The sequence below is a fragment of the Melozone crissalis genome, unplaced genomic scaffold (assembly GCF_028551555.1).
Source record: "Melozone crissalis strain CALT ecotype California unplaced genomic scaffold, PUWL_Pcris_2 ptg000005l_1, whole genome shotgun sequence".
NCBI lineage: Eukaryota > Metazoa > Chordata > Aves > Passeriformes > Passerellidae > Melozone > Melozone crissalis.
The window spans coordinates 782,646-810,269 of NW_026535783.1; the positions used below are offsets into that span (position 1 = coordinate 782,646).

Consider the following 27,624-nt stretch of genomic DNA (forward strand, 5'->3'; position numbering starts at 1 on the left):
TACATTTTAATTACATGTGTGACGGTGTTTTAAAACAAAGAGGTGAAAGTCACCAGGATAGGAACAAAAGACTAATATATATTTTTTAAAAAGGTAATGAATTCACTTCTTAAGGATCCCTTATCATTACCTAGATGAACTGGAAAAAAGCAAGGATGAAAGAAGATCAATAGTGTTTTGAGATATTTATCTCAGTAATTTAATTAATAAGGCATGGTAAAGGCCTTGCAAGAAGAAGATGCAGGCATGGACATCTGAGGAATCTACTTACAGAGGGAAAGAGAGAAAGGGAGAAAGAAAGAGAGAAAAGAAAGGAGGAAGGAAAGGAAAGGAAAGGAAAGGAAAGGAAAGGAAAGGAAAGGAAAGGAAAGGAAAGGAAAGGAAAGGAAAGGAAAGAGGAAAGGAAAGGAAGAAGGAAGGATCAGTTTTACCATTTTAACCTCTACCACTTAAATTTATTTTAGGAGCAATGGATTCAGACCTGACACTCGACCTCTGCTCAAGGGCCTGCGTTTAGCAGCACCTCAGAGGGGTCTCCTGCATCCAATGACTTCCAGTGAGGGATTTGGCTTACCCAGGATATGCCAGGGATTTGGCTGCAGTCCGAGCACACCCCGTGCCCTGAAACCTTATGGCACAAAGAACTTCATGAAACGCAGATAAGGTTCTGCTTGACACCTGCAGGCTGTGGAATCTGCTCTGATGGCCTTTGCATGTCAATGAGGAGGATTTCTGGGACTGGAATGAGTGATGAACACAGAGCTGCTCAGGTAAAACTGTGTGTAAAATGAAGCCAGTAGTTAGACACCAATGTATTTAAATCTGGCTCTACAAGAACTGGATTATGCCACACATGGGATGCAAAGTCACTGTGCTGGTGCGGAGGAAAGCACAAGGAGAGAACAGGCACGGAGTCACCTCAATTTATGTGAGTTCAGGGACTGTGGCAAGAAACACCACCTCAGGTCCCCTGCTGGGTACACAACTGCATGTTGAATTCATCCATGTAGCCAAAACAAATCAAATAAAATCACTTGAGGCAGATACCCTCTAGAGCAGTGTATGACTGAGAGCTGGGGAATAAAATCAACTCTTTTAGTGTAAGAAATCCCTTCTAATTTTATTTGTTTCAACCACCAAAGTCCTCCCAACTCCGTGATTACATAGAGCACTCTGATGGTCACAGCAGGTTACAGAGTCATGGCCTTTTCTCCACAGGAGGGGAAAAAGGGACCAGGGTGCTGTGCTCACTGCTCTCAGCACTGGTCCTGCAGGAGCGATTATCTGTTAAACAATTTTCACTAATGCTCTGGACTCCAATGATTCACTCCAATCTGTTTGGGGATGCTAAATTGTTGTCTACACCAAGGAAGATGTACCCAATCTAGATTTTACTGGAACCTGGAAAAAATCCATATTGCAAAGGAAATAAACGAGGATGACTTTTTCTCTAAGAGAAAGTGGTAATATGAACAACGTAATTTCAGGAGTTCCTGTTGATTGCACAGTGCACCATTTTCAGAGGCAATTCAGAAGCAGACCTGCAAATCTGCATGGTGTGTGTGCAGCTCCACTGGTAGCTGTGAGTTAATGCAGGATCATGTTTTTCATAAACAAGTCCAAAGGGCTCCACAAAACAAAGGCCATCAGTAACTCCTCAGCATGGTTTACAAACCTTAGAACCATAGGAAAAAAAAAGATTAAATTCAGAATTGTAATGTGTGAGTGAAACAGCACAGCAGGGACTGGGACAGCTCCAATGGAAGGTGTTCATCTTCCTATTACAATTTATGATCAAATGCTAGCATATTCACTTTGCAGGAGCTATAAAATGGGCAAAAAGATAAAAAAACACCCAACTGCATCCGTCTTATCTACATTATTGCAGGCAGGAGAGGAGAAAAGGGATGAGAAGACAGAGTGACTTTAGGAAGACCCCTACATGATGCTCCTGGACAGAATCCATAGCCACATTCCCCTCATTTGTTATCTCACTGCTAGCAATAACACCGCTAACATTTCCTGCAGAACAGCCTCATCTGAAGTGTTCCTCCAGAGTAAGCTTTCCAGAAATGCTCAGATTAAAGCCTACATGAAACCTTGGGTCTTTGAGACCTTAAATGTAGTTTTAGATTCATAAACAGAAGTGCATTTTATGGAGAACAAAGGTGTTTACCTGTTTCAGTTATGAGATGGAATAGTGTTGTCATAAATAATTCTTCATCTTTTCTAGCACAAAGTAAATATATCTTTACTGCTACTAACCATTACTCACATAAAAACAGGGTTGAATAAGAGATCAAGGTTATACTGGCATTAAAAGATTTATTACAGCAACCCTTCCCTGCTGATCTCATCAGGTTTTGAAGGATTGAAATTTAATTTTTTTTGTCTCTTCTCTCTTTTTTTTTTTCCCAAAGTCATAATTCTGGCAAAGCTAGATAGAAAGCACCCAGACAAACATTTTCTGATGAAAAATAGGGATACTAGCATAGAGAAACATAGAAATGTTTTTTAATAAACCCGTGAAACAAACAACCTGACACAATCCCCTCAATCCTGGGAAAGTCAGCGGGTCTGAAAGCTCCTTCCAGCTCTTCCTTTTTATTCCCCAAGGTTGTTTCCTCCAGTCTGAACAGGACAAACTGCTGTTTCACCCTGGAGCCACAGCAGCTGCAGAGCTGGGCTGGTGATGAGGAGCAGGAAGGGCACAGCAGGTCAGTCACTATTAACTTCCCCTTGCAAAGCCTCCCTGGCACCTGCACACGAGGTGCTCATCTGTCTTGCCTGTCTGTGGCTTTTTGATACTCTCCTAATCAGCACTGTCAGCAGAGCTCCCCTGGATTTAGTTCAGGGCATTAATGCAGTCAGCACAGTGGCAGTGATGTGTGTTTTAAGCAGCACACAGCGAGGATATGCAGTGATTTATCCACAGCAGCACCCTTGCTGGCATGCTGGAAGGAGGTCTGCCCCACGGAGAAAAAACATGTTTTATTGTAAATTATTCACGTGATGGCGCAAATTGTTGCCATGCTATAGGCTAGGAGAACAAACGTTTGTTACAGGTTGCTTTGAAAATTCTAATTCCCAGCATGGTTGTGGGATTGCACCTTGAGGACAGACCAATTAAACACTCAGGCTGTTTCTGATCCCAGCCCATTTTGTTTCACTTATGTGGATGCAGGTCCAGCAAAGCACCCTCATAACTTTGCTATTACATCCTCTGAAAACTCACCCTCCTGCTGTTTCCAGTTTATCACACCTCAGGGTAAGACCAAACACCTCTCAGGACTTCTCTCTACGCACCTGCATCTCAGCCAACCCTCTAAAAACAAAGTCCATCCTCAGTGAGACTCATTCATGTACCCGCTTTAAATTAGACACGCAGAATCAGAGATGCAAATTGGACCAATAATTTAATTTGCCTCTCTGTGGAGAGATCAGAATATAGGTTAGACCCTACTTGTGTGGAAAGCATAAATACAAGGATTGTTTGGCCCACGTAATGTTAATGTGGGGGAACATATGTTATGAGAATTATCAAAAAGCACCTACTTCATTTGGCTTTTGTTGAGAACTTTCAATTTATGCCTCAGAGAGTTTACATAATTAAACCGACTAAAAAACTTGCTTAGTCTGTTCCTTCTTATTATTAAGTCATTATTTTAGTCCCAAAGGTAGTTGTTATGAATGCCATTAACAGGGTTATATGAATTATTCAAACACTGGCATGTTTAGACTGCCATCTCAAGAAGGGGCCAATAATCAATCTCACATTGTTCAGAGGTTTGTAGCCCCGAAAAATATAATTTTATTTGCAATGTATTGATTACATGAGTATTAACTACCTGAAACTGAATGTTATCTAAGAAACACCAAGGTCATTTATGCTATTATTAATTTCTTCACGTGCTTTGAACTTGTGAAAACTCTTCCTGCCTTTGGAATGTTAATGGCTCTCAGAAAGAACTTCCCCAAAATGTCTAGAAGACATCCTGAAGAATCAGCCTAAGAATATGTAAATAAAAATGCCAGTGAAAATATCTCCATGTATTTCCCCTTGTAAAACAGCTTTGAGCAACAGCTTGTAGATCTGGAAGATGTGATGTCAGACTCAGGTCAAAACCACACACTTTTCTTTCCATCCTACATGAAAACTGTCTTCCTTAGGGAAAAGAAGGGAATTCAAAAAGGTGCAATATTAAAATCACTGTGAAAAAAAAACAGTCAGGGAAATTTCTGGTTGTGAAATAACTTCAGATATTGGGAGGTATTTTCTCTCTCACACTTTCCATCTGTTTTTATGGCACTTTGGCAGATGCACTCTGGTAAAAACTCTGAAGAAAAGGATGATCTTCTCTTGAGCCCCCAAAAGGAGAACTGGGAAAAATTCCCACTCTGGCTTCAGTGGGCTTTGTCTAGGTCCTATGCATGTCCCCAGACCAAGAAGTCATGGAATTATAGAGTTTCAAGGTTTGGAAAGACACCCAATGTACTGATTAAAGGAGTGTTAACCATCTGAAATCTGAGAATTCTCAGGAGATCACACTTCCCTGAACCTGTGAGATCCCCACTGTGAGATCCCATTGCACATTCCCAGAATAAACTTATCTAGTGATAACAGTGCTATCAAATGGTGCACAACCTTATTAAAATATGTATCTTTATTCTCTTAATTATTAATTGAAATCTTTTTACTATTAATTGAAATTAGGACTCAAAAGTAAAAAAAAAAAGTTCATATAGAAATGTTAAAAGTTACCCTTTGGTGAGATTTTCTCTATTCTTACGCATGTTTTTCCTCAGAATATTTTTCCTTCAACAACAATTTGCAGGCAAAAGATTAGGTTTAAAAAAAAAATTACACATTGCTTGGTTTTATGATAGACAATCTTTGCAAAGTCTCACTGTGCCAGTCAAGGCTTGAACCATGTCTTTTTATCTTCACCAGTCATTGAAGAAGAAGGTTCTAAGAGTGCAAGAGTAAAATATGCTCCCTTTTTTCAGTTCACAGAATTAGTATGTGGCATAAATTGGAAGGTCTTTGAGATGACAAACACATGCCACCTTTTCCAAGGGAGATCAAGGAGGGTGAGTTGACTTCAGGCCTGGTTGTCTGCAGCAGTTCTCATGCTGCTGGTGACTTTCTGTGCTTCCAACAGCCATGGAAGCTGAGGTGAGATAAACTTGGGTTGAGAAATGGGTGAGCAGCAGGTCCAGAGGGCTGTAATCAGCGTCACGGGACCTGCTTAGAGATGTGCCACTGCTGGTATCCCCAAAGTTCAATACTGGTGCAAAGAATTGTCTAACTTGTTCCTCAATGGTTGGATGAGGTGTCCTCAGCAGGTCACTAACCACATATAGCTGGGACGAAAGGCCAAAACCCCTGAGGGGCTTCACATGCTTTGAAATTGTGAAGCCCTCCAAAGGGATCCTGAAGGGTTGTCAAATTAGGCAGGGAAGAAATGTCTGTAGCTTAATAGGGGAAACACAGGTCCTGCACCTGGGCAGGAGCAGCTCCAGGCAGCAGCAGCACAGGCTGGAGGGGACCTGCTGGGGTGGCTCTGTCAGGAAGGACCTGGGAGTTCTGGTGGGCAATGAGCTGTGCCTAACCAGCAGAGTCCCACAGGCAAGGAAGGTCCATGGGATTTGGGGGGACATTGGGAACAGCATTACCAGCAGATCAGGGAGGGGATCCCGCCCCTTTGCCCAGCTCTGTGAGTGGAGTGTCCAGCCCTCTGAGGACACGTCCGCAGTGCAGTGTCCGTCTGCTCCTCAGGACAGGAGGACAGGGAGCTCCTGGAGCAGCCCCAGAGGAAGGAGGGGACAGCGGTGATTCAGAGAAGGCTGAGGGAGCTGGGGCTGCTCAGCCTGGAGAGGAGCCCCAGTGAGAGGGGCCTCAGCCCTGCCTGTGCCGGCGTGTCCTGGAGTGTTTCTGTCCATCTGTGTATCTCCCTGTGTGTTCCATCTGTCCCTGTGTTTCATTTTATTGCAAAAGTCCCATACCTTGTCAATGATTTCTCATGGACATCTCCTTCTTCTTCACAGCACAACCAACAAACTCCAACTCTCTCCTCACCCAGCTAACCCACTCTTTTGTAGCACTCCTCTTCTTATTGGACGCATCTGTGGCCTGTTAAGGGCAGGCCTGTTCCTAATCTTTGGTGGTTAGTACAGCTGCAACTCCTCAGGTGTGAGACTACCTTCTGCACTATTTTTATTTTCTTACATTCTATGCCCCCACATCCCTGTCTGTCCTGTCCATCCCTGTGTGTCTGTGTGTCCCTGTCTATCCCTGCGTGTCTGTGTGTCCCTGTGTGTCCCTGTGTGTCCCTGTGTCCCTGTCTGTCCGTCCCTGTGTGCAGAGGTCAGAGCAAGGCCCAGGCCCAGCCATGGCCCCAGAGCCCTGGGCAGAGCCTGAGCTCAGCCCAGTCTGTCCCTGTCCCTGTGTGTGTCCCTACCTGTCCCAGTCTGTTTGTCCCAATATGTTTGTCCTTGCCTGTCTGTGTCTGTCTGTCCCTGTCCATCCCTGTGTGTCCCAGGCCCAGCCATGGCCCCAGAGCCCCAGGCAGGGCTGATCCCAGCAATTCCCCCCACAGGAGGCAGAGCCAGCCCTGGGCAGAGCCCGGAGGGGCTCTGGGGGCTCCAACCTGGGAACATTCCAGAATTCCCTGGTCACAATGCCCTGGGCTCTGGGGTGGCCCTGCTGGAGCAGGGAGGTGGCACCAGCTGAGCCACCGTGGGCCCTTCCAAGGTGGCCCATCTTGGGATTGCGTACATAGGCCTGCTTACCACACAAAAAAAATCCCAATATCCTGACATGTAGTCTTACTTTATCTTAAACTTTGCTCCCTGAACCTTAACTTTACTGAAATAACTTGAAACAACCCTTTCCTAGAAGTCAAATCTAGCAGGACAGTAACTGTGAGTGAGGATCATTGGCTTTGCCAGGTTTTAAGCGAATGTTTAGAAGGTAAAAATTATTCATTTGGCTATCACACATCAGCATGAGATCATCTCACAGGTTTGGATGCTGTCATCCCCACAAGGTGATTAGGATACCCACACATCTTTCCATTATGGACCACCACACAGGTGCTGGGACACCTGTTATTTGCCTCTTCCTAATGCAATAAACAGCGTGGACACGCCTTTTTGGTGTCTTAAAAAGTCGTGTCACCACTTTTTAAGACTTGATTGCTTTTCATATCATAGTGGGAAATGGGAAAGGAAAAATCTAGTTGGAATGCACAGTGTTGCAGATGCAGGGGATAAATGTGTTTAAAGGTCCTGTTCCTTTAGTCCTTCAGCCACATTAGGTGGAGTAATTAAGGAATTCTGGCATGGGGGCTGACAGAGCACATTATGGATGGTGTTCATAACAGCATCAAGCCTCAGTTGCCACAGGGATGCTAACTCTGAACTGGCTGTTTTGTGCACCCAGAACCTCGGCCCATAGTTGTAGGAATATGTTTGTGCCGGGGATGAAAGCAGGAGGTGTGACAATAGATGGACACCGAGACTTGGGACACCAGGGATTCTGTGGATGATTACACTAAGAAGTAGGCTCCCAGCCCCTTTGTTTTCTGCTCTGACTACATAAACTACATTTTTGGCCTGTAAGCTAAATGTTTAGGTGCTGAGGGAGGTCTGCAGAGAGCAGACACTGGTATTGAATTCACTAAAGTCAGTGAATTTATGGCAGGCTTTGGCTAGCAGACAACCTCTTCTAATTCCTGCAGATCAAAGGTCCTGTGTGGCATTGTTTCAATTCAACTGTACTTTCCTTATTAGCTTCTGCTCTCCACAGCCAAGGGCTTTCAGGTACTTACTGCCTCTCACCAATATCCTCCAGGAAATCTTTCTATGATATTCAGCCAAATTTTGAAATATTGACAATAAAAAGAAGATCTTTAACAACTTTTTAGCATTTAACTTAATAGCTTAAATCTTCCTATGTGGTGCACATCACCTTGCAGGATGACTCTGAGACAGCGTTTCATAAAGTTCACCTGACACTGAGATGAGAGCTACATTAAGTGATATAAAACATTCAGTGACAGGTATTTTTGGAAGCCTGTACACCAGTGCTCATGAATGAGGAAATGAACTTTGACAAAATGAATGGTTTCACAGATGGCGGTTTGCTTGGAGCTCTCACCAACAGATGTTTGAGTGAATGTTCTGCAAGGCCTCTGTGTATTTTGGGTTTTAGCATTTCATTAGCAAATAGCTATCACCTGGTGTGTACTTGCTCTTTGGAAGCTCTTGATGAGGAAGCTGTTAACTTCTTCTTTTCCCTGGCCTTTTTTTTTTTTTTTTTTTTTTTGAGGAAAAAATCCTACACAATGCTTTTTGTTTTTCTGCCCTGGGGATAAGAATGATGGAACTCAAGGTTTTTTTATGCAAGTAATTTTTTATGTGTGTCATAGTTGTTGTGATTAGCTTTGTGAGATTCATAGTCACAAATTCTTTAGATTCATTAGATTCTCATTCATGAGATTCATTAGCTTTGTGAGATTTAATTATGCCAAGGGACTGGAAGTCCCAAAAAGGTGAGGCTGAGTACCAGAGGTGGGATTGAAACCAAAAGTTGTTTGGAGACCCTTGTAACAAATTAAGCCTCAATTAAAATATAAATTCTACCTAACAGCAAGAATATTGCACAATATATTTAGACCTTTTTTTGAAAAACATTTTCTCTGCTTTTCAAGAAAAAAAAGGAACTAAACATATCAATTCTAAATAAGACAGGGATCAGGGAAATTTTTTGCCCTGACTCTGTTGGGCTGGGTCCCTTTCCATCACAGGTGATCTTTTTTATTAAAAGTACCTGCAGCAAAAGTGTTTACTTATAGCTTCAAGAAATATAGTGAAGACATTTTCTTAAAGCTGGGCATAGTTATTAAGGAAGCTAAATTAAAAAGGCAAAAAGTATTATTTACAACAGACATGCTGAAATGGTAAATAAACCAAATGTATTTTACTTTGGACTGGAGTACTAATATATTAAATTGCCAATCAGAGGGTGGGCACATTTTCCATCAAACTGTTGAATTTCTCATTATTGTGTTTCATTTGAATTTTAGCACATAATTTCAGAAAAGCCATTTGGGAAATAAATTAGAAAAATTAGAGAATTATAATTCTCTTTCCATATATTCTAAGTAAGACTTGTAGCTTTTCCATTTTGAAATTATAACTTGACTTTCAAAAACTGATTGCAAACAGAAAAACATATGAAATATAGATGGAAAGGGATGAATTCTTTGAAGAAGAAACCCCTGATTAAATATTTGAGATCATCTTGTATGCAATAAAAACTAAAAGAAAAAAGCTAAATAATCAGCCTGAACCAACTTTACTTCCCACTTTTGATTCTGCAATCAAAGTGAGCACTCTACCTGTTTTGTAAATTAATCCTTCAAACCTCCAACTGTCCACAATAATAACATAAATATTTGAATATTTTATTTTGAAAATTTGTAAGCATACCAATGTCTCTGGAGAAACAGTTTATACAATTTTAGTGAGAGATAACAAAAATATGTGTTTTGTTATTCCATTGAGTACTTTGCATTGATACACAACAGTCCCCAGCAACAGGTCAGGTGTTCAAACACATATCCCCCATGTAGTGGCATGATGCTCAGTAATTCGTGCATTTCCTCAAAACTCTCCAGGTGTAAGCTATGCTGGAATCTGCTCTTGGTGCCTGTGGGTTTTACACTCTGCAAAAACTATTTCCGTGTCCAAAAGACCACAAAACACTTAAAAGTTGTGAATAGGGGAAAAATAGATTAAGAAATATGAGGATGGTTAAAACTGGGAGAGGAGAAGAAGTGTAAGGGCACAGGCATGGATTCCTAGGCTGGAATTCACTGGAGAGGAATAACATTCAGAAACTCCTGCTGGCAGTTTGTGTTTTTTGTTAGATAGTAATCCACAGGCAGGATCATATCCATGATTTTGGATATGGTAAAGGGATAACAGAAACAATAATCCTGCCCATGGCCATACCTATTCTGATTCATACTGCCCTAAAAAGAATAACTAATATAGGAATAGAAAAATACAGGTGCAAGGAATGAGCAGAGATGAAGTGAAATCAAAATGAAACAAACCAACATTTTTTTAAAACTGTAAATGCAAAAGGACAGAAGGGAAAAGAGAAACCACTGTAAAAAAAAGTTTACAAAAAAGGCTCATTACTGGAACAGTCAGTGTGAGCATTTTGGCTATACTTCTGGACCAATTAATGAAAAATGGATGTATGTGATTTTTTTTTTCTGGTCATTGTATTTCCAACCCATAAAAGTTAATATCACTAATAAAGTGCTAAACAGTACACAGGTGCTATTTTATCACAGCCAACCTGTGAGGAGAAACAGAGGTCAGGAGAACTTTAAAAGGCAGATATGACTTACTCAGGCTTTAATTTGCTTCCAAAAACATGGGCAGTGACCCTTTAAATCACAAGCCAATTACAAGCATTGTAGTGCCTTTACTAATTACATGCTGAGAGTGTAAATTTAAAATGGCAATTTCAATTTTCAGTTCATTGGGAGAATGCAGGAAAATGAAATTGCATGCTAATTAGTTCATATGTATCAGACACCTGAAAGATTAGAGAAAAAAAAAACTTCTGCACTCATTACAAGTGAGTTATAAGCAGAACACTCAAACCTTTTATTTGCCAGGCTGCATATAAATAAAGAAATTAATTGACAAAGACAATTGATAATGATGGAACAAGGCAAAAATAGCTACAGGCTTGTACATAATCATACTTTGAGGGACTTTGCCCATTATACATGGCTTCCTTGAGAATTTATCCAGCATTAGAAGCTCCAAGAGGGGAACAGGAGATTGCTTCAGGTTCAACCGCGCTAAATGTTAATTTGCGTGTCCTAAAAATGGATTTTCTGGCTTTGTAACTTTCCACTTAATGTCTGCCAAGCACTCACACCCTTTTTCAGTGCCTTCTTCTGGACCAGGTGCTTTGTCACTCAGAGCAGCAAGGAAAAGGTTCCATGTGCAGGCTGCTCCCAGTGGGCTCTGGGCAGAGGCTGGTGACACAACAGAGTAAAAACCCAAGTCGAGGGTTTGACATCTTTTCTCCCATGAGTCAGAAATTTAGCCCAAATCTGACTTTTTGTACCACTCCAGAAACATTTATGGAGCATCTCCCTGGGCATTACAGAACCCGTGCAAAAATAAAATGTGGGATTTCTGCTCCTCCTCTCATCAAACTGGTCCCCCATACGAGGGTCAGACAGTGTTTATTTCTTAGAGCTTATTTCATGGTTGAAGAACAAGAAAGTGCCCTGATGTAAAGAACTATTGGGCATAAACTGTGAATCTGTGGATATCTCCACCTTGCCAGACCTAAAAAGATTTTCTGCAGAACACCTTCCTTCCACCTATCATCTCCCTAAAAAAGTATCAAATTTTCTGCTTCCAGGTGTTTTAAAGAAAGAGAAAAGTAAAGAAAGAAATCCTCTCAAGGCTTCTGCTCTGAAATTACAAATAATATTTTTAATTTTTCCCTGAACTGAAAAAGAGGATTAAAAAATATCACTTGGCAAGTTTTGTGAAGACAACAGACTAAAGTTTGTTTTGCAAGAAAAATGAGAAGAATATAAGAGAATGTTTAAAACACATTAATTGTATTATGTAAGCTTGTCAAGTCCTTACACCCCATGGTTGTCAAAATTACAGAATAACCTGTAAGGGATTGGAATAACCTCCAAAACTCCAAAAATAAAAAAAAAAGAGAACAAATTCTTCAGACCTGTTGCAATGGGTTGAGACTCTAGACACATTTTCTCCACTGGCCCAAGGATGTTCCTTGCATGTAAGAGCAGAGGGAATATTTCCCAGGGAGCAAAGTCCAAGGGAGCCTGGCAGCTGCCCCCGTGGTGCCAAGCACAAATGTGAAAGCATCAGACCATTAAATATCCCCATCCAGCTCTTCTCCTCAAAAAGACATGTCTAGGAGGCCAGTGCTAAATGATTTTGAAATCTTTCTCCAGCTTATTTAATAAAGCCTACACTCTTCACACAGCCCAAAAGCTGACTTTTTCATTATGCATTAAAATTACATTAGATTTCTACTCCCATGGAAATAATTCTGCTCAGGTCCCCCTGCATGATCCTTTGCCCTTCTTTCCAATGTATAAATTTTACAGACTTCCTAACCCCTCTGATCTTTATGGAGGAAAACTGACAACACGTTCAAGGGCCTTTGTGTTTTCATTCTGCAATAAATAACAAACAGTAGAACCAGTTTTGTTTTTCAGAGGTGACAAAATCCAGCACTCCCACTGCACCAGTTTCAGAAAACTTCATCAAACAGTGTGTTGTGTCTGCTCTCCATACAAGAAAAATGAGCAGGTAATTAGGTATGCTTCCCCCCTAGATAAGTAGGAGCCTCTCAATAAAATTAAACATGGTAGTCAGGGAAAAAGCATTGATTGTGAACAAATATTAATGCAATGTACCCCAAGGTAGCCTCAAGAAGAGTGTGTCTGACAAAACTGAGGGCATTATGGACACTTCAACTTAACGTTAGCAGATAAAATGCTCAAATATCACAGTTTTGCTAAATCCTGCAGTGGGTTCACTGGAAGGGAAGCATCCTCCTCACACACTGGATCATGAGGATCAGTGCAGAAAGTTTTCACATGAGTATCTAACTCACAAAACTTTATTAACCAACAGCTGAAATTGCCAAAGCTCTGCCCAATTCTCATGTCATGAAAACACAACCCAAGCAAAGAGCTACAACAACCACTACAAAATTACCTTCATAACAACACTGCTACATGACTTCATACTTGCTGCTTTCACTGAAGTCATTTTTTGGGCACAGAGAAATCCAGTACACAGTAAGGGCACGCCATTTGAATCACTCAAGCAATACCATGCTTGAGTGGGATGAGAAAATGTGTATTTTCAGCCCCATGGATGTGTGTGAACTAACAGCTGTTTCAACCTTAACTAAAACAGTTCCTGTTACTTCCAGTAGTGCTTAACCTGTGTGTCCAGAGCAGCTCAGCAAAGAGCTCTTCCAGCATGCTCTGGCAGTGCCAAAATCATACTACAAGGACTTTTAGCATGTGTCAGGATATCTCCACCAAGAACTAAAGCTATGGTATGCTTCTAAGGAGCTGACCACCAAATACAACATATGTGGAAAGCAGTTTTTTTTGAAAGGAGCCTGCATAAATCTGCTTCCACGGTTTAGAAGCCACAATGGAACATATGCACAGGGGGTTTTTTTAATTAAAAAAAAAAGATAAAAGGAGCTTGTGCATTTTTAAAGTCAAGATTATCACTGTTTTGCAACTAAATAGTCCCTTTTAGCCTGGGCTATGTCTCTGACAGTGAATAAGAACCTAGCTGTTCGTTAACCACTTTTCTTCATCAGTTTCTTAAGTGACACTGGCAATTGAATCAAGGATGTTTTTTTCCCTCCTCAGCTCCATCTGTTACCTGAATCCAGGGCCATCTGTCATTTTCTGCTGCAGTCCAGGCATTCACAAGACCCTTCTTATTAAGCCGTGCATAGTAGGGGTACCACTTCTGGAGTCCAAAAAGAGCTCGGTGAGTGGAGGATGCAGTGATTTGTTGGTTTGACACAATCCCTCCTTCTATCCCTAGTGGGCCAGAGCACCCTGCAAACGGGAAAAAAAAAATTAAAAAAAAAATTTGTCTGAAATTATCAACTCTTCTGAGCTCCAAGTCACTGTAATTGCAATAGAATACAAATAGATCCAGAATATCATGCCAAATCCAGCTTAGAAGAAATTAATTGTGTTTTCATCAAGCATTCATCCTCATTTTGTTTTCATCAAGCATTACTTGGGGATTGAAAGGCCTATTCAAATTTTTTAATTTCTACAAACAGGTGATATAGTCAAGTACTTAGAAGAAATTCAAAGTACTTGACTATATCACCTGTTTGTAGAAATTAAAAAAAACAAGTACAAAAGTATGGCTTGCAAATAACTATTCTCATTATACAAGTAATGAAATGGATTAAACTTTCAATTTCTTTTAGCTTATTCTAGCTGAAGACTTGTGATTTTGGGTTTTATGGACACAATGAAGGAAAAAATTCTCAGATTCAGATGTTGAAATGACTGTTAAAAAGTAAATTTAAAATCCTGTAATTACTGCAAGTTCCATATTGCTGCTCTTCCCTCAAAGTTCAGCACTTAAACAAAGTGCTACAAATTGCTATTGCAGTTATCTCTAGAATTATGAAAATAGACATAAGTTATCATTCAGTCACATTAAAAATATTTAAAGGTTTATCCATTTAATCAGCAAGACTCAAAGCATGTATTTAACTGAAGTGCTCCAGTTTTCATAATTTTATGTATGGTATTCATCATTACTTTATTCACAAGAATACTTGTAGACCTAATCTTCTTTTAAAATCAAGATATTTCTGCATACATTGCTTTTTGAAGCCACTCCATTTGGGCACAGGAACAAAAGCATTCAGCTATTGTGAGCAATCCACAAATGTAAATTGAGAAAATTATGAAAATTCATTACATACAAACAATTGGCAGTTTATCTACTATTCAACACCCAACTGAGTAGCTGAGATTTTCCTTTCCCCAGCTCCGATGCAGAATCTGGAGAGAAGGTAATCACAGGAATTATTCTGGCAGCCAGTGTTGCTCTGTGGCCCAAAAGACCTTCTGCTTTGCAGGTCAGCTGCACTTTGGCAATTTTGAGCACCACAGGGCAGATGTTTACTTACATTTCAGGTTTTCTCAGAAACCTGGCAGAGTTTCACCTCGAGCAGTACCCAAAAAATGAACTCTCAAATCACACTGTTACGATATCCTCATACCACACAGGCAGGCAGTCACAAATAATTTAATTCCTCATTAATTTGAAGGTGCAGAGAAGAAAAAGTGACCAGTGCAATTTGCTCCTCTCAGCCAGGAGATGGTGCAGGGTAGTGCAGCCCCCAGTGTGGGGTGATGATGGAGGCAAAGATAAAATGAACTGAAGTTTTAAGTTGATGATGGTGATGGACAAAAGGTAAAGCAAAGCTTCAGGGAGTGCTCCTCCTTAAAAACCTAAAAAACTTCCAGGAGATGCTCACATGAAAACCTGGCCACACTCAAATTAGTGAGTGGGACTGACACGCACCATGCCATTACTCCACACAGGTTTTTAACACCCCATGGGTTTCTGGCTCCTCATTAGGTCCCTGACAGGGGGAGCCCTCCTAGGGCAGTTCTGTGCCAGGAAAGAGAGGTGCACCAGACTTTTTCTGTCTTCAGCTTGTTGTTTATTGTTATCTTATCAAAACTTCAGCGTGCTGCCTGCACCAGACTTTGCACGCAGGAAAAGCACTACAAAATGGCCCCAGATGTACAGTTTCAAGGACTTTTAAAGTTGTTTTATCCAATTAACTCTCAAAACGCGCTTTATTTCCACTTATCTACCAATAACTAGTCCCTTGTCTGTCCATGTAACCTAAAACTGCAGCTTTCCTTGATCAATCACTCTGTGCCACCAACACTGCAGAAAATGGAGTAGATGAAGAAGAATAAGAAGAAGCCTGGGACAATGCCTGATGTCCTTCATCTTGCCTCCATACTAAAAACCCCCCAAAAATCTTTCATCCTGTGATAAACTACACTCTTTTCTATTTGTTTCACAATCTTGTAGACTCTAGCCTATCTCTAAGTCTTGGAAGCTTTCTCCATGAGAGAGGGTCAAAGTCACTGCTTCTCTGGGGCTCAAAACCCCTCAGAGCAGGCAGAGAAATATTCCCTGTTCCCTGGGTTCCCACACCAGCCCACAAAGCTCAGCTAGAACCGAAACTCCTCATGCTACTTCTCTTTATCACCCAAAAATAAAAGCTTTGCCTTCAGCACTCAGGTAATAACTGCACAAAACAGGACTAAACGTGACTCTCTCCTGTTGCTGTGCCAGGTGTGGGGCAGCACCAGGAGAAAACAAAATCGCTGTCACCAGCATGGGCAGGCACAATGCAGAAGACACTCAGAAAACCCATGTACGTTGTGAAGGTGTCATTCCTCATTGTGTTTTCATCAAGCTTTACTTGAGGATCGAAAGGCCTATTCAAATCTTAGCTGTTTTCTCAAGTATTCTCATCGAAGCAGAATGGAATCTTTTGGTGTGCAAACTGCTGCATCTGCTTGGAAGACAGAGGTAAACGACTCTTCTCTCCTAAGAAAAGTGTAGGTTTTGAAAAGTTTCTTACAGCTAATTATTAAAGAAAATCTGTGCTGTTTCATAATGGAAAAGTTCACACAGGTGTATCTACGTGCATGTGTAATTCACCAGCACACCCATATCTACAGGACACAGGAATGAAATAAATTAACCATCTTTAACAGCTGCAATCACAGACTGATAATTATTTAAAAATAGAATGTGAGAAAAGGGAAGAGAGGTTTTCTGAGACGATCATAAAGAGGAGGCATGCTGGAGCCATGCTAACATTTGCCATGTCTGTTAATGCATCTCGTGTCTGAGATCCATTAAATTTTCTTTGAAATATGTGTGAAATCCTTACAAGGCAAAGTTGAATTTTCCTTTCTAACTTGAAGGCAATTTCCTTTCCAAGTTTAATTACCAAGCACAGCACTTAACTTTATTTTTTCAGCTATGACCATACATGCTCAGCAGTGCTTATCTTCCTTAGCTTTAGGAGGATTATTGCTGAAATCCAAAGACAATCTCTACCTTCAGGGAACAGGTACTTTATTGTACAAGCTCCTTATTTTCTTTGCAGTTCCAGTCATGGTTTTGTTATGTTTGTCCATTTTTCAATCTGAGCTAAAGAAAAATACTACTCCTAACATTTAAAATTACCACATTAGAGATACTTTCTGCTTTGGTGTTCAGTTCAGACTTTACAAAATGAGATGTGTGGAAAGCATGATACTAGATAATGGTTTCCAAACAATATTATAATTATATTTCTTAAATTATCAGAACATTCTCCTGGCTTTTTTCTTATTTATCGAACAGCCAGGATTACAGCAGAAGTTTTATTAGGATACTGTCAGTGAGGTCCTTCCACCGTTAATATTGCCCTTTTACTCACCATTGAGGTATTTATTTTACTCAGAATAATTTTCTATAACAAAACCTTTCCATTCACTTTCTTTTATCAATTAAAATCAAATATTGAACATATTTTTGGATAGTCAAATACCAGAGCAAATGGACTTCCCTTAGCCATATGCTCATTAATTTCCTCCAAAAACTTCACTAGATTATCAAGTCACTCTTCTTTCTTCTAAAAACTCTATTTATGGGGCTATTGCTCTCTAAATTCACAAGAAATTTGTTTTCCTGAAAACTCTCAGCTGAATGGCCCATCTCTGGTTCCATTAAATGTGGTTTATCACTAAAAGATTGGTTACAGACCAGTTCCTGTACACGATAATAAATTTCAGACATAAACCTCACTTTTCTTCAAGTTATCAATTATTTCTTTAGGTGTTTAAGAACTGTGATATACCACTAACTACTAACAATGAAAACAGGCAACAAGAGCATTTTCAGCTCTTTTTCTTTTTTTTTTTAATTGAGAGGCATATTTTGCAGAAGCGTAAGATGAATTACATTTTATAGCTATGCTTCTGTTTCTATTAAATCCATGGTTCTTTTAACAGAAATCATGACAGCTTGGGAAATAATAATATCACTACTGTGATAAATTGTGTACAATTCAGACTGGCCAATGTTAGTCATTAAATAAAAAAAGAGGGATATTTTTATTAGTTAAGGCAGAGGCATTGGGGTATGACAACACACTTGATGCAAAGAAATAAAGAAAAATTAAACAGCAATTAAGCTGCCTGACATGATACAGATTCTCCAGGCAGATTTTGTCATCTGGAGCTGTTATTTCAGTGTCATTAAAAAGCAAGATACTAAGGCAAGTTATATTGGTTTTAATCCTACAGTGACAATTATGGGTGTGCACTAAATAAAACCCATTTAATGCTTCTCTTTTTCTCACCAAGCACAAACCTGTGCCCACAAAATCTCACTGTCCATGGAGATAACAATGCCAAGGTGTACCAAGAGCCACGTGAATGGATCCAGGGAAGGATGGGAAAAATTAACAGTGGAAAAGTGAATTTCTCAGTTCTCCTGAGAGTCCCCACCATGTGAAGACAGCAGAGTTATAAATCTGCCTTGGAGGCTTCTTTTACAACCTTAATTAGACCCAGAAACATTATGCACTATTTTGCACCACAAACCAATTGGTTTTTAGTCCAAATTTCCCTTGTGGACTAAGGGTGTGGGGATAAAACCGCTCCCCAGAAAGGAGATGAGTTCTGTGCTTCCACCCTGGTCTCTGGCAACAGCAAATCCCTCCAGCTGAACAATAACGTTTGAGCAAAACAAAGTAAATGACAGCGAGCTTGCTGTGGTATACATTGACATCTCCTCCGAAGAACATTAAAATAGGGAAATAAGTAGCTGATTCCTGTTCTTTATAGAAAAAATATATCTTTTTCTTTTAATTTTAATTTTAATTTGCCTATTTTAAGATAAAGAGTTACTACAGCAAGAGACAATAAGAAGAAATCATTGGGTAAATATGTTACTTGAGCATATTTAATTTGATTTTTTTGCATTTATGTCAGTCCACAAATTAAGCAAAATGTCCAAATGGTTCAAAAATGGCTTGAAAATGTGATGATTATGCCTCTGCAACTAGAAGAAAAAGGTTTCTTGTTATTGATGATGAAACATGCCTGATTTTTGCAGCGTGAACATATAACTCTTATTTCCTCTGTTGGTCTGCCTGTAGCTAGCGTCATCAAAACAAACAGATGCAAAACTGGAGGCAGGGAGAAAACAAATCTGCTTTAGACATCTGCAATCCTTTCTTCCTCCAAGCACCCCATTTTCTGGCACAAGATCAGCCTGGCTGTGCTCAGCAGGGCTTGGCAGTGGTGCTGAACAGAAACCCTGGCAGTGCGATCACAGGTGAGCTCATTCCTCCTGACACACAAATACCCTCGCCCACTTTGCTCTGCCAGGGACAGCTCCTAGATAACAGCAAGTCTGATTTTTAGGAGCTTCTTAGGGAGGTGTTTGAGAGTCTGGTACCAAAGCGTCCACCTAAATGCAAGGTGTTGTTTTTTCAGGTCTTGCTTTGTCACAACCATCTCATGATAACCCCAAAATATTCCTTATAAGTGCTACCCAAAATATTCTTGAAGAGAGGTCGTTGGAGACACAGCTTCCATTCCTCCTTGAGGTGTCTGCGGACCCCATCATGGTTTCAGTGATGTGACAGTCCCTAGATGCCAACTTTACCCCTGGAAAATTGGGGTTACAGACAACGACAGACACTGCATTAATTACTGCTGGTGTTTGCAGAGATTACACACATGCAATCCAGGCTTCTGCTTATTTCTTCTTGTTCTTCCACACAGAGATTTCCACTCCCTGCCCATGAGCAATTGTCCACACTGCAGTCCCCAGGCTGGGATTCGCATCCCTCTGATGGATATTCAGAGGCATTTCCTACCTTGAGCAAGTGTGCAAAAAAATTTTTACTTCCAGCATAGCACAGGAGCATATGGAGACAGCAGTGAAAGCAGATTATGTCTTTTTCTATACAGTGCTGTGATTGAAATGTAGGGTGGTTATTCAGGACTGGTTTGCTTAGTTCTAGTCTGGTATTTCCTCCATTCTGCTCCTTGAGTAGGATGGGTGGGATTGCAAATTTCACATCAAAACCCATTTATTCATGGCTTAATGCTGGGCAACTGCAACAGAGCACAAATTTGAAGAAGGGACCTATTCAAGAGCAGTAAAATTAAAGGAAGATACAACTTCTGATTCAGGAAAATCCTTAAACGGAAGACAGGGAAAATACACTGGGACAACCATTTCTTGGTGCTTTTCCCTTTTCTTAATCTCAATCATCAGTAATTCACTTCTGATCACTGTCTGAAACACCAGACCAAGCATTGTTATTCCTACGCTCAGAAACAAGACTACATCTAAAACTTCCTATCTAAAAAGGTTTAATCAGATTTGTTTTTAATCAAAAAATAAAATAGTATCTCTCCATGAGGTGATTGTGCTTGTGTTGAACTCCATCAAATTAAAAATACTGACATCATCCCTAGGCATGTTCAAAGTGATTTTAGAGGAAGTGGGCCAGGAAGAATTCCAGAATGAAGATTTGTGTACCCCTACCTGAGAAAACCATAGTGACAAACTACCTGAAAAAGCTTCTATCCAAAGAAACACCAACTACATTGCAGCAGTACCATTCCCAATGTGTTTCCTGAATCCAAGAAAGCCAAGGGCATCCTGGCCTGGATCAGGAATGAGTTTATACCACTTATTTAAGCTACAGCATTTAACAATTCACTGGTAAACATTACTTTTGTTTTGTTCTCAAGCAGCAAATCCGGTTTTTGAGGGGAAAAAAAATATGTTGCAGTAAGGCCTTTAGTCTCTCAAACTCTGTTGAGCTTTCATGTAGAAATAAATTAATCTTTATGTGAAAAATGATTTTTACCTTTCAAACTGACACTGTGAAAAATAACATTTCTACCATGTCTGAATGTTGACATTAACCATCGACATAACTCACAGCCACTTAAATACCACTAAAATTAATCCAAGTAAAATAAATTATGGTGCAACACTAAAAAAAAAAAAAACAAACCAACCCTACCTCACAAGAATTAAACTGCATTTATATTAGAGAAGGGAAATTCATAGTAACTTTCAAGTAAAATAACTGCCATGCTTACACATCTAAGAGATGACAGAGAAAGAAGCCATAGCCCCTAAATGCCACATAACAGCAATTGATTGTTACTATTTTTAGATTAAGGTGCAGTGACATGGAAAAATACATGGTTTTGAGTACTTTTTACCAATCTCAACATTTTTTGTTGGACCTGGATTCGGGAAGGTGTGGATGGAGGAGATCTGTGCTGTGGTGGATCTATTCATTAGCCACATCATTTCTAGCTGTTGCAAATGGTTGTGGCAAAGGCTTAAAGCTAATTAACAATTTAAGCATAACTTAGGCATTTACAAACAAAATTGGGGGACCAAGCTGCATTTAAAAAGAATCTTTATTTACTGCTGCTGGCCCCTGCACAATCCATGCACTTCTCCTCCTCTCAGGTAGTAATAGAAATATTTTTTTGAAAACAATGCAAGGGAAGCTTTCCTGCTTTTTTAGGAAATTTGCTAATTAGACACTGTTCTGACAACCACAGACAACTTCTTTCACAGTTTCTAGGCTTTATATTTGCCTTCATATATCTTTAGGGGCATGTAAGTTTCTTTTTTATTTTTGTTTATGGAGTGTGCAGCCAAACAAAACCCTACCTGTGGGCCAGCTGAATTATATCACAGTGAATCTTCCATTTTCCTTAAATTCACTCCAAAGGATCTTTATTTTTTTTTTTTTTTTTTGGTGGGGGGGAGCTCACAGTGCAATATTTCTACTCCAAAACTTAATAATTTTGATAGCCAACTACAAACATTGCCAATTTGAAGGCAGTTCATGACATATGCATGTATGTTGTTAACAACTGCACCTTAAATCTGCGCGTTCCAAAAGAAATTTTGGAAAAGAAAAACCAAAACAACCCCCAGACCCAAAAGTTCCCTTGCAAGTGAGACTGCAATGACAAGATAGAGTCGCACTGAAAGACAATCTGCATTTTTCTAGCAGGCCCACAATGGGAATCAGTGGGATCCCAGCACCGGGGCAATTAGCATTCCTGCCAGCTGGCTTGACAACGAGCACGTTCATTTGCCAGGAGAGGACTGTGTGCTTTTCAAGGAGCAATTCTTATTTTGCTGCCTGGAGATGATGTTCTTCCTGCCTTTTGTGGCCCTGGCATTTTTTCTATTCCCCCCCTCCAGAAGAAACAGCAACTGCTCCTAGAAGCGACAGCGCTGCTTGTTACAAGATGTGTTCACAGAAATTGTTGCAAGAGGGATTCATTGGAATAGTTTAAAAACTACATTTTGGCACTCATGAATTCCGCTTTGCAATGGGCTGCATGTTCTTCAGAAAGAAGTAAAAGGATGGGAATATTCCACAATATACTGCTGAAGTGATATGCTAAATATGAGCTATATTCACTGTACTGGACACAAACTGCATGCAAACGACAGTAATTCAAATCTGGCTACACTGAAACAGCACTTATGGTCTCCAAGCTGTTTCCATCTCCTTCTATAACCCATCCAACATCTTAATAACTGGAAATTCAGATATCTTCATTTAGATCTTGCTCCCAGAAGCCATTTGGTGTAGATATAACCTTATATTCCTGTAAAGCAGCTTTACAGATCAGGGCTTGAAGCCCTGTTAAAAAGACAGAATTTAAGGGTCATGCACTTTTATTAGGGTGGGGAAAAAAATTCAGAATGTAGATTCAGAAAGTTCTGGGTTTATATATATATGCAGTAGAAGAATTCTTTATTAGTATAGCAGTGCAGTAAAATGAGATGTTTTATTTGTGACTCCGCGGTGTATTTTAAGCATAAATATCTACATCTACATTTTCTGAATATGCCCTTATTTTTCTTTATACCCCCTTATTTTTCCTTATCAACATCTATTTACCCATAAAAAAGGGCATTATTCTGAATTGTTTAGAGAAACATCAAACCAAAAAAAGCAAACATAGGGAAGGCAATTCATGTGACTCAGCTTCAGACATCTGAAAATTCCATATCTACTCCAGAGTAGCTGCCCTGTTTGTCATTTGTGGGAGGAAACAGGCAAGCCTAAAACACAATTTCTATCATTTCATAATCTTTTTTTAGTTTCTTTATTAAGAAACCATTCAAGATAGATGTAATTAGTTTTTTCTGTGTCTACTGACCAAGAACAAACCTAGAGCATTATTTCAAGTTAGTGCCTAGGTCTAGGAGGATAAAGCCAAGTGAAATAATTGCAATTAATTTTAAAAACACTGAAAAGAACATTGCTTTCAAAACACATGTTGATCTATTTTTCTGCAAAGCTAGAGATAACTAGGCAGTAAACATACCTGGGCTTTACAGAAAGAGGTCTTTGAAGAAGGAATGCTGAGGAGGTGATGGATGAACATAATAAAAAAACCCCCAAAAAAACAAAAAAACAAACCAGCATTCCAGACTTTGGTTTTCTTGTTGACAAAGAAGATCAAAAAAAGGTGGATGTGGCTTTGGAACTGGCAGGGATGGAGCATCTGACCTGAAAGGAGACACTGACAGAGCTGGAATTGCTCAGCCTGAAGAAAGGAAGGCTCAGGGGGATCACATCCATGTGAAAAAATATCTTGAGGGAAGGAGTGAACATCGAGGCTTAAAATGTGAAATTTTAACACCAAGTTTTAAAATGGGAAATGCCATTTGAACACCAGAAAATGGGGTAGGTTCTACATTTTAGCTGTGTGTGATTTGAGTTTGTTTGGTGGTTGGTTTCTTTTGTTTGTTTGTTTTGGGGTTTTGTGGCATTTTTTTGTCTTGTGGTTTTGATGATGTTCGGTGGTGGTTTCTTTGGTTCTTTGGTTGTTGTAGATTTTGGGTTTTCAGTTTTTTTTGTTTGTTTGTTTGTTTGTCCCAAGAAGGAATAATCTGACATTGTTGTCTTGATTTCGGAACAGCTTCTTTATTTATCTTACTTAAAACAGGTGAAGATTTGTCCCTGAAGTAGTTGACTTTATCTAGTGCTATACAGTTTTGCATGAAATAATAACACATAATTTGTTCATTAGCACTTTATCTCCCCTGGGAGCTGGTCATAGGCAGAACACTATATACTTACATACATACATATATATATATACACACACATACATATACATATATATATACTATATATATATATATACATATATATAGGACAGTTTCATAATGTGCTTGCAGTTCCAATTTTTAAAAATAAATTTAGATATGAAAATATTTTGGTTCCAACCAGTCTCAGCCTTTTAGAATGATAGCTGACAAACAAAAATTGTGTTTCCTTTCCTATACCAAATCAAGTTTTTCCTGGTAGCTGTATGGATAATCAGCATATTTGTAAAAAGCAGAAGTTCTAATTTTAGGAATTACATCTTCATTTCCAGGGGAAGGTAGAGGACTAAGGAGACTTTTCATTTTACCAGAAGCTGCTGCATTTGCAAGTGTGTGCAGACCATATGTGTGAGCTCACACCACGACAGACTGAGGAGGAGCTAAAACCTGAAGCTATTTGAAGCACTGGTTTGGCTTTGCAAGTTCAGTTTGACTTCAGTCCTGCTTGCACAGAGCACAAACACTGTGTGAAGGACAGTCATCCATCCCAGCTCATCATGCCATTAATTGTTTCATGGCTGGGCTGCAGTGGTCCAGCAGCACTCATTGCAGAGTACCAGTGCAGCTGGAGGTCACACAGACACAGCAGGTATATTTCTAAATGCTCCTTTTTTGAATTGCATTTCCTTCCTTTTTAATTTGTTTTTATGTTTATTTTTTATTTTTTTAAATTTCTTTTTTTTTGCCAGACATGTTCTCAGTGCCATCTCATCTGCTCTCAAGTTCATGACACATTTTTTTCTTTTTTTCTATTTCTTCTTGTGCTTCCTCTCAAAACATCACTTTTAAATACAAGCAAAGCCTAAGCCCTCCCACACAGAGGCAGTTTTTCACTCAGAATTAATTCCAGGTTGTGCAAGACCTGCGCATGGAACAGTAACTTTTGAAATTTTTAAACTCCACAGATCACTAAAATGAATTTAAAATCGCCAATGCCCAAAGGAGATGGTGTAATACCACAGTAATGTGAGCTATAAATCTGATGTAGCTAATCAGACAATTACTAAAAAACTAAAAATCTCCAGTTTCAGCATTTTTGGTGCTGCTTTGGGGTTGAGTATTCAGTGTCTCATTTTACGGGCTGGTGTTTGCAGAATCCTCATGACCACAACACAGCTCAGCTCTGCACATTTAGGCCCCTGGGTGTTTCAATCATTCTGCAGCTGATCAAACTGTTTGCTCAGTCCTGGCTGCTCAAGTGGGGCTTTTTTTTTTTTTTTTCCACAATTCAATGTTCTGATCTGAGAGATATTGAGCAGCTCTGTTGTAATGACTCGTGTTAATTGTTCTGAGGACTCGCCCTACGGGCACAACCAAATCGATGTTTTCATTCCCACTGAAGGAATTTAATCAGCACTTCCACTGGGACAAGGCAGCAAGCAGATCATGTGTTCCTCTTTCTAGTCAATCACAGTGCAAATGAAATAGCAAAATATAATTTATAAACATCCTCTTTTTTTTTGTTTTTTTTTGCACTTCAGTAGACTTGGAGAACATGCAGTGCCAGTGATTATGTCAGATTATTTTGTCTAGATAAAAAGGAAGTCACAGGCTTTGTAACTTCAAGGTGACTCCTAACTCCACCATGAAACAGCATATTTTCACATTCCTGGATGTGATAATTCTATAAAGCTATTCACCTCTGAAATCTGATTAACAGAAGACATTTATCTCCATAAGTTTGCTCCACAGATTTAAAACAAAACAAAATGGATTTCCTTGACCTATTAACACTGTAATTATTATTGCTCTGATTCCTGAAGTGTGACTCCCAAGGATGTTAGCAGACAGTGTGTTACTGCAGCACTGAGGTGCAGGGTATGATTAATCTTGCTTTATGCCTTCACATAAAATAATTCACGTCAAAGGCAACATCTTCACCCATTTGCATCAGCAGCAGCTAACGAGCACGCAGACACTTTCAGACAAGCAAAACTTTTCGAAGGATGCTGCGTTGAGCTCCAGGTCTGCAGGAAGTGACATGAAAATGAGGTGATTAGTTATGTTCCACGCAGCAGAAGACAGCTTCTCAGGCAGCAATGGCAAGAATTGCCACCTATTTGCTGATATGTCCAAAGAGATTAAAACCCTTTTTGTGCTGATGCAGCACCTCCCCCAAAAGCAGTGCATTATTCTGTTACCACCGTGGCCAGCACAGTCCATCTGTGTAAGCAGTGGCCATCAGGATTAATCAAATAAAAAGAAATTGAACGTTACTTTCCACTTCTCAAGAGTGCCATTATTGTTGCGTGACTGTTGTGCGCTTCCATTATCAAACCCTTTTTCAAATTTTTATAATAAGGCCATAAAATTAACTTTGGGCCTTTATGAGCTCTACAGGCTCCATGCTGAGGATTGAGACTGAAAATAAATTTAGGCAACTCTTGGGCTGGGTCTGAGATTAAAGAAAAAAAAGTAAGCATAAAGGATTTTAGGCTTCTTTCGGGATATTTTACACCACTTTTTCTAGTGGTGAAGTGATTTAACGACATAGTTTTTTTAAGAATTGGGCCAAAAAAAGATTCAGGAGCTACAGAGGTGTACTGATAGATAGTTCTATAATTAAGATCACAATGAAGCTAAGAAAAGATGTGGAAAAGAGCCAATATTCCTCCCATAAATGGCAGTTCTGCTTCACTTGTTGCAGTTCTTTAATAGAGATGATATGCACAGGGATAAAGGAAATACAGTGGAAACAAGCACACTTGGATTTGCAGAAGGCACTTGATGAGGTTCCACGTGAAAGCATCCTTCCAGGGAGGGCTGAAATGGCCCTGCTATAGTCAGGAGCCTAATTACAGAACAGAAAATGTCTTTTTCAGGACAAAATGTTACCAGTGGCATTCCCTGGGGGTCATTGCTGGAGTGAGCTTCACTCATCAGCGACCTGGAGGAAATTGTGGATGGGGAAATTGTCCAATTTGAAGCTCTCTGGATCAAACGCTGCTCTGATGATGAGCAGCTCCAGAAGAACGTGGAAAACTGAGTGGTCAGAAGAGCGAAAGATGAACCTCAGTGGGCTCAAAGGGAAGAGAGAAAATCCCTAAAACATGCCTGCACTGTACTGAACTTGGAAATGGCCATTACGGCTGCAAAGAGCACAGGATTGGAGAATGAGGACGTGTCGCAGACATTTTTTCATAGAAATCCTTTCTTTGGGACTTGTTCATCTTCTGGGAAGCTGAGGCCCCAGAAAGAGAATGTAAACAATGATTATCAGCTGCTGTGAAATGCAATAGGATGCACCTGTGATTGGTTCATGTTCCATGTGTACAATTAAGGGCAAGCTCTCTGGAACACAGTGACAGAGAACTCTCTTGTTTTTAGATTCTTTTCTATGCTATTCTTAGCTTAGCAGCCTCTGCAACTTCTCTCCTTATTCTTTTTAGTATAGTTATAATGTATTATATATCATATATCAATAAATCCAGCCTTCTGATCATCAAACAAGATTCTCGTCCTTCTCTCACCCTGGAGACCTTCATCAGGTCGCTGTAATAAGGAGGGAAACAGCTTTGCATAAACACTGGCAAGATGAATACAGTGCTGCTTGTCACCTTGACATTACTGAAATTGGGGAGCACGTGCTGAAATTCACCAGAAATCAGCTTAGCCTGTTTTTTTTTTAAAAAAAAAAGTAATTCTTGGCATGGTGGGTTGTGATCTTCTGGAGCCTTCCAGAAGATGCAGCACCCAAGGGTTCAGAAAGGAGCTGGACCAATTCAGGCACTGCAGATCTAAGTATGATACTAAAGAGACTGA

General features: G+C 39.9%; 1 protein-coding gene across 2 annotated transcripts in view; it reads right to left on the minus strand.

Annotated features, from left to right (window-relative positions):
* Positions 1-27,624, minus strand: part of EDIL3 (EGF like repeats and discoidin domains 3) — a 236,597-nt gene that overhangs the window by 60,506 nt on the left and 148,467 nt on the right. For both annotated transcript variants that reach the window (XM_054288407.1, XM_054288400.1), the window contains one exon: positions 13,498-13,679. In XM_054288407.1, the coding sequence (XP_054144382.1) occupies positions 13,498-13,679 (182 nt within the window). The remainder of the gene's footprint in view (positions 1-13,497; positions 13,680-27,624) is intronic.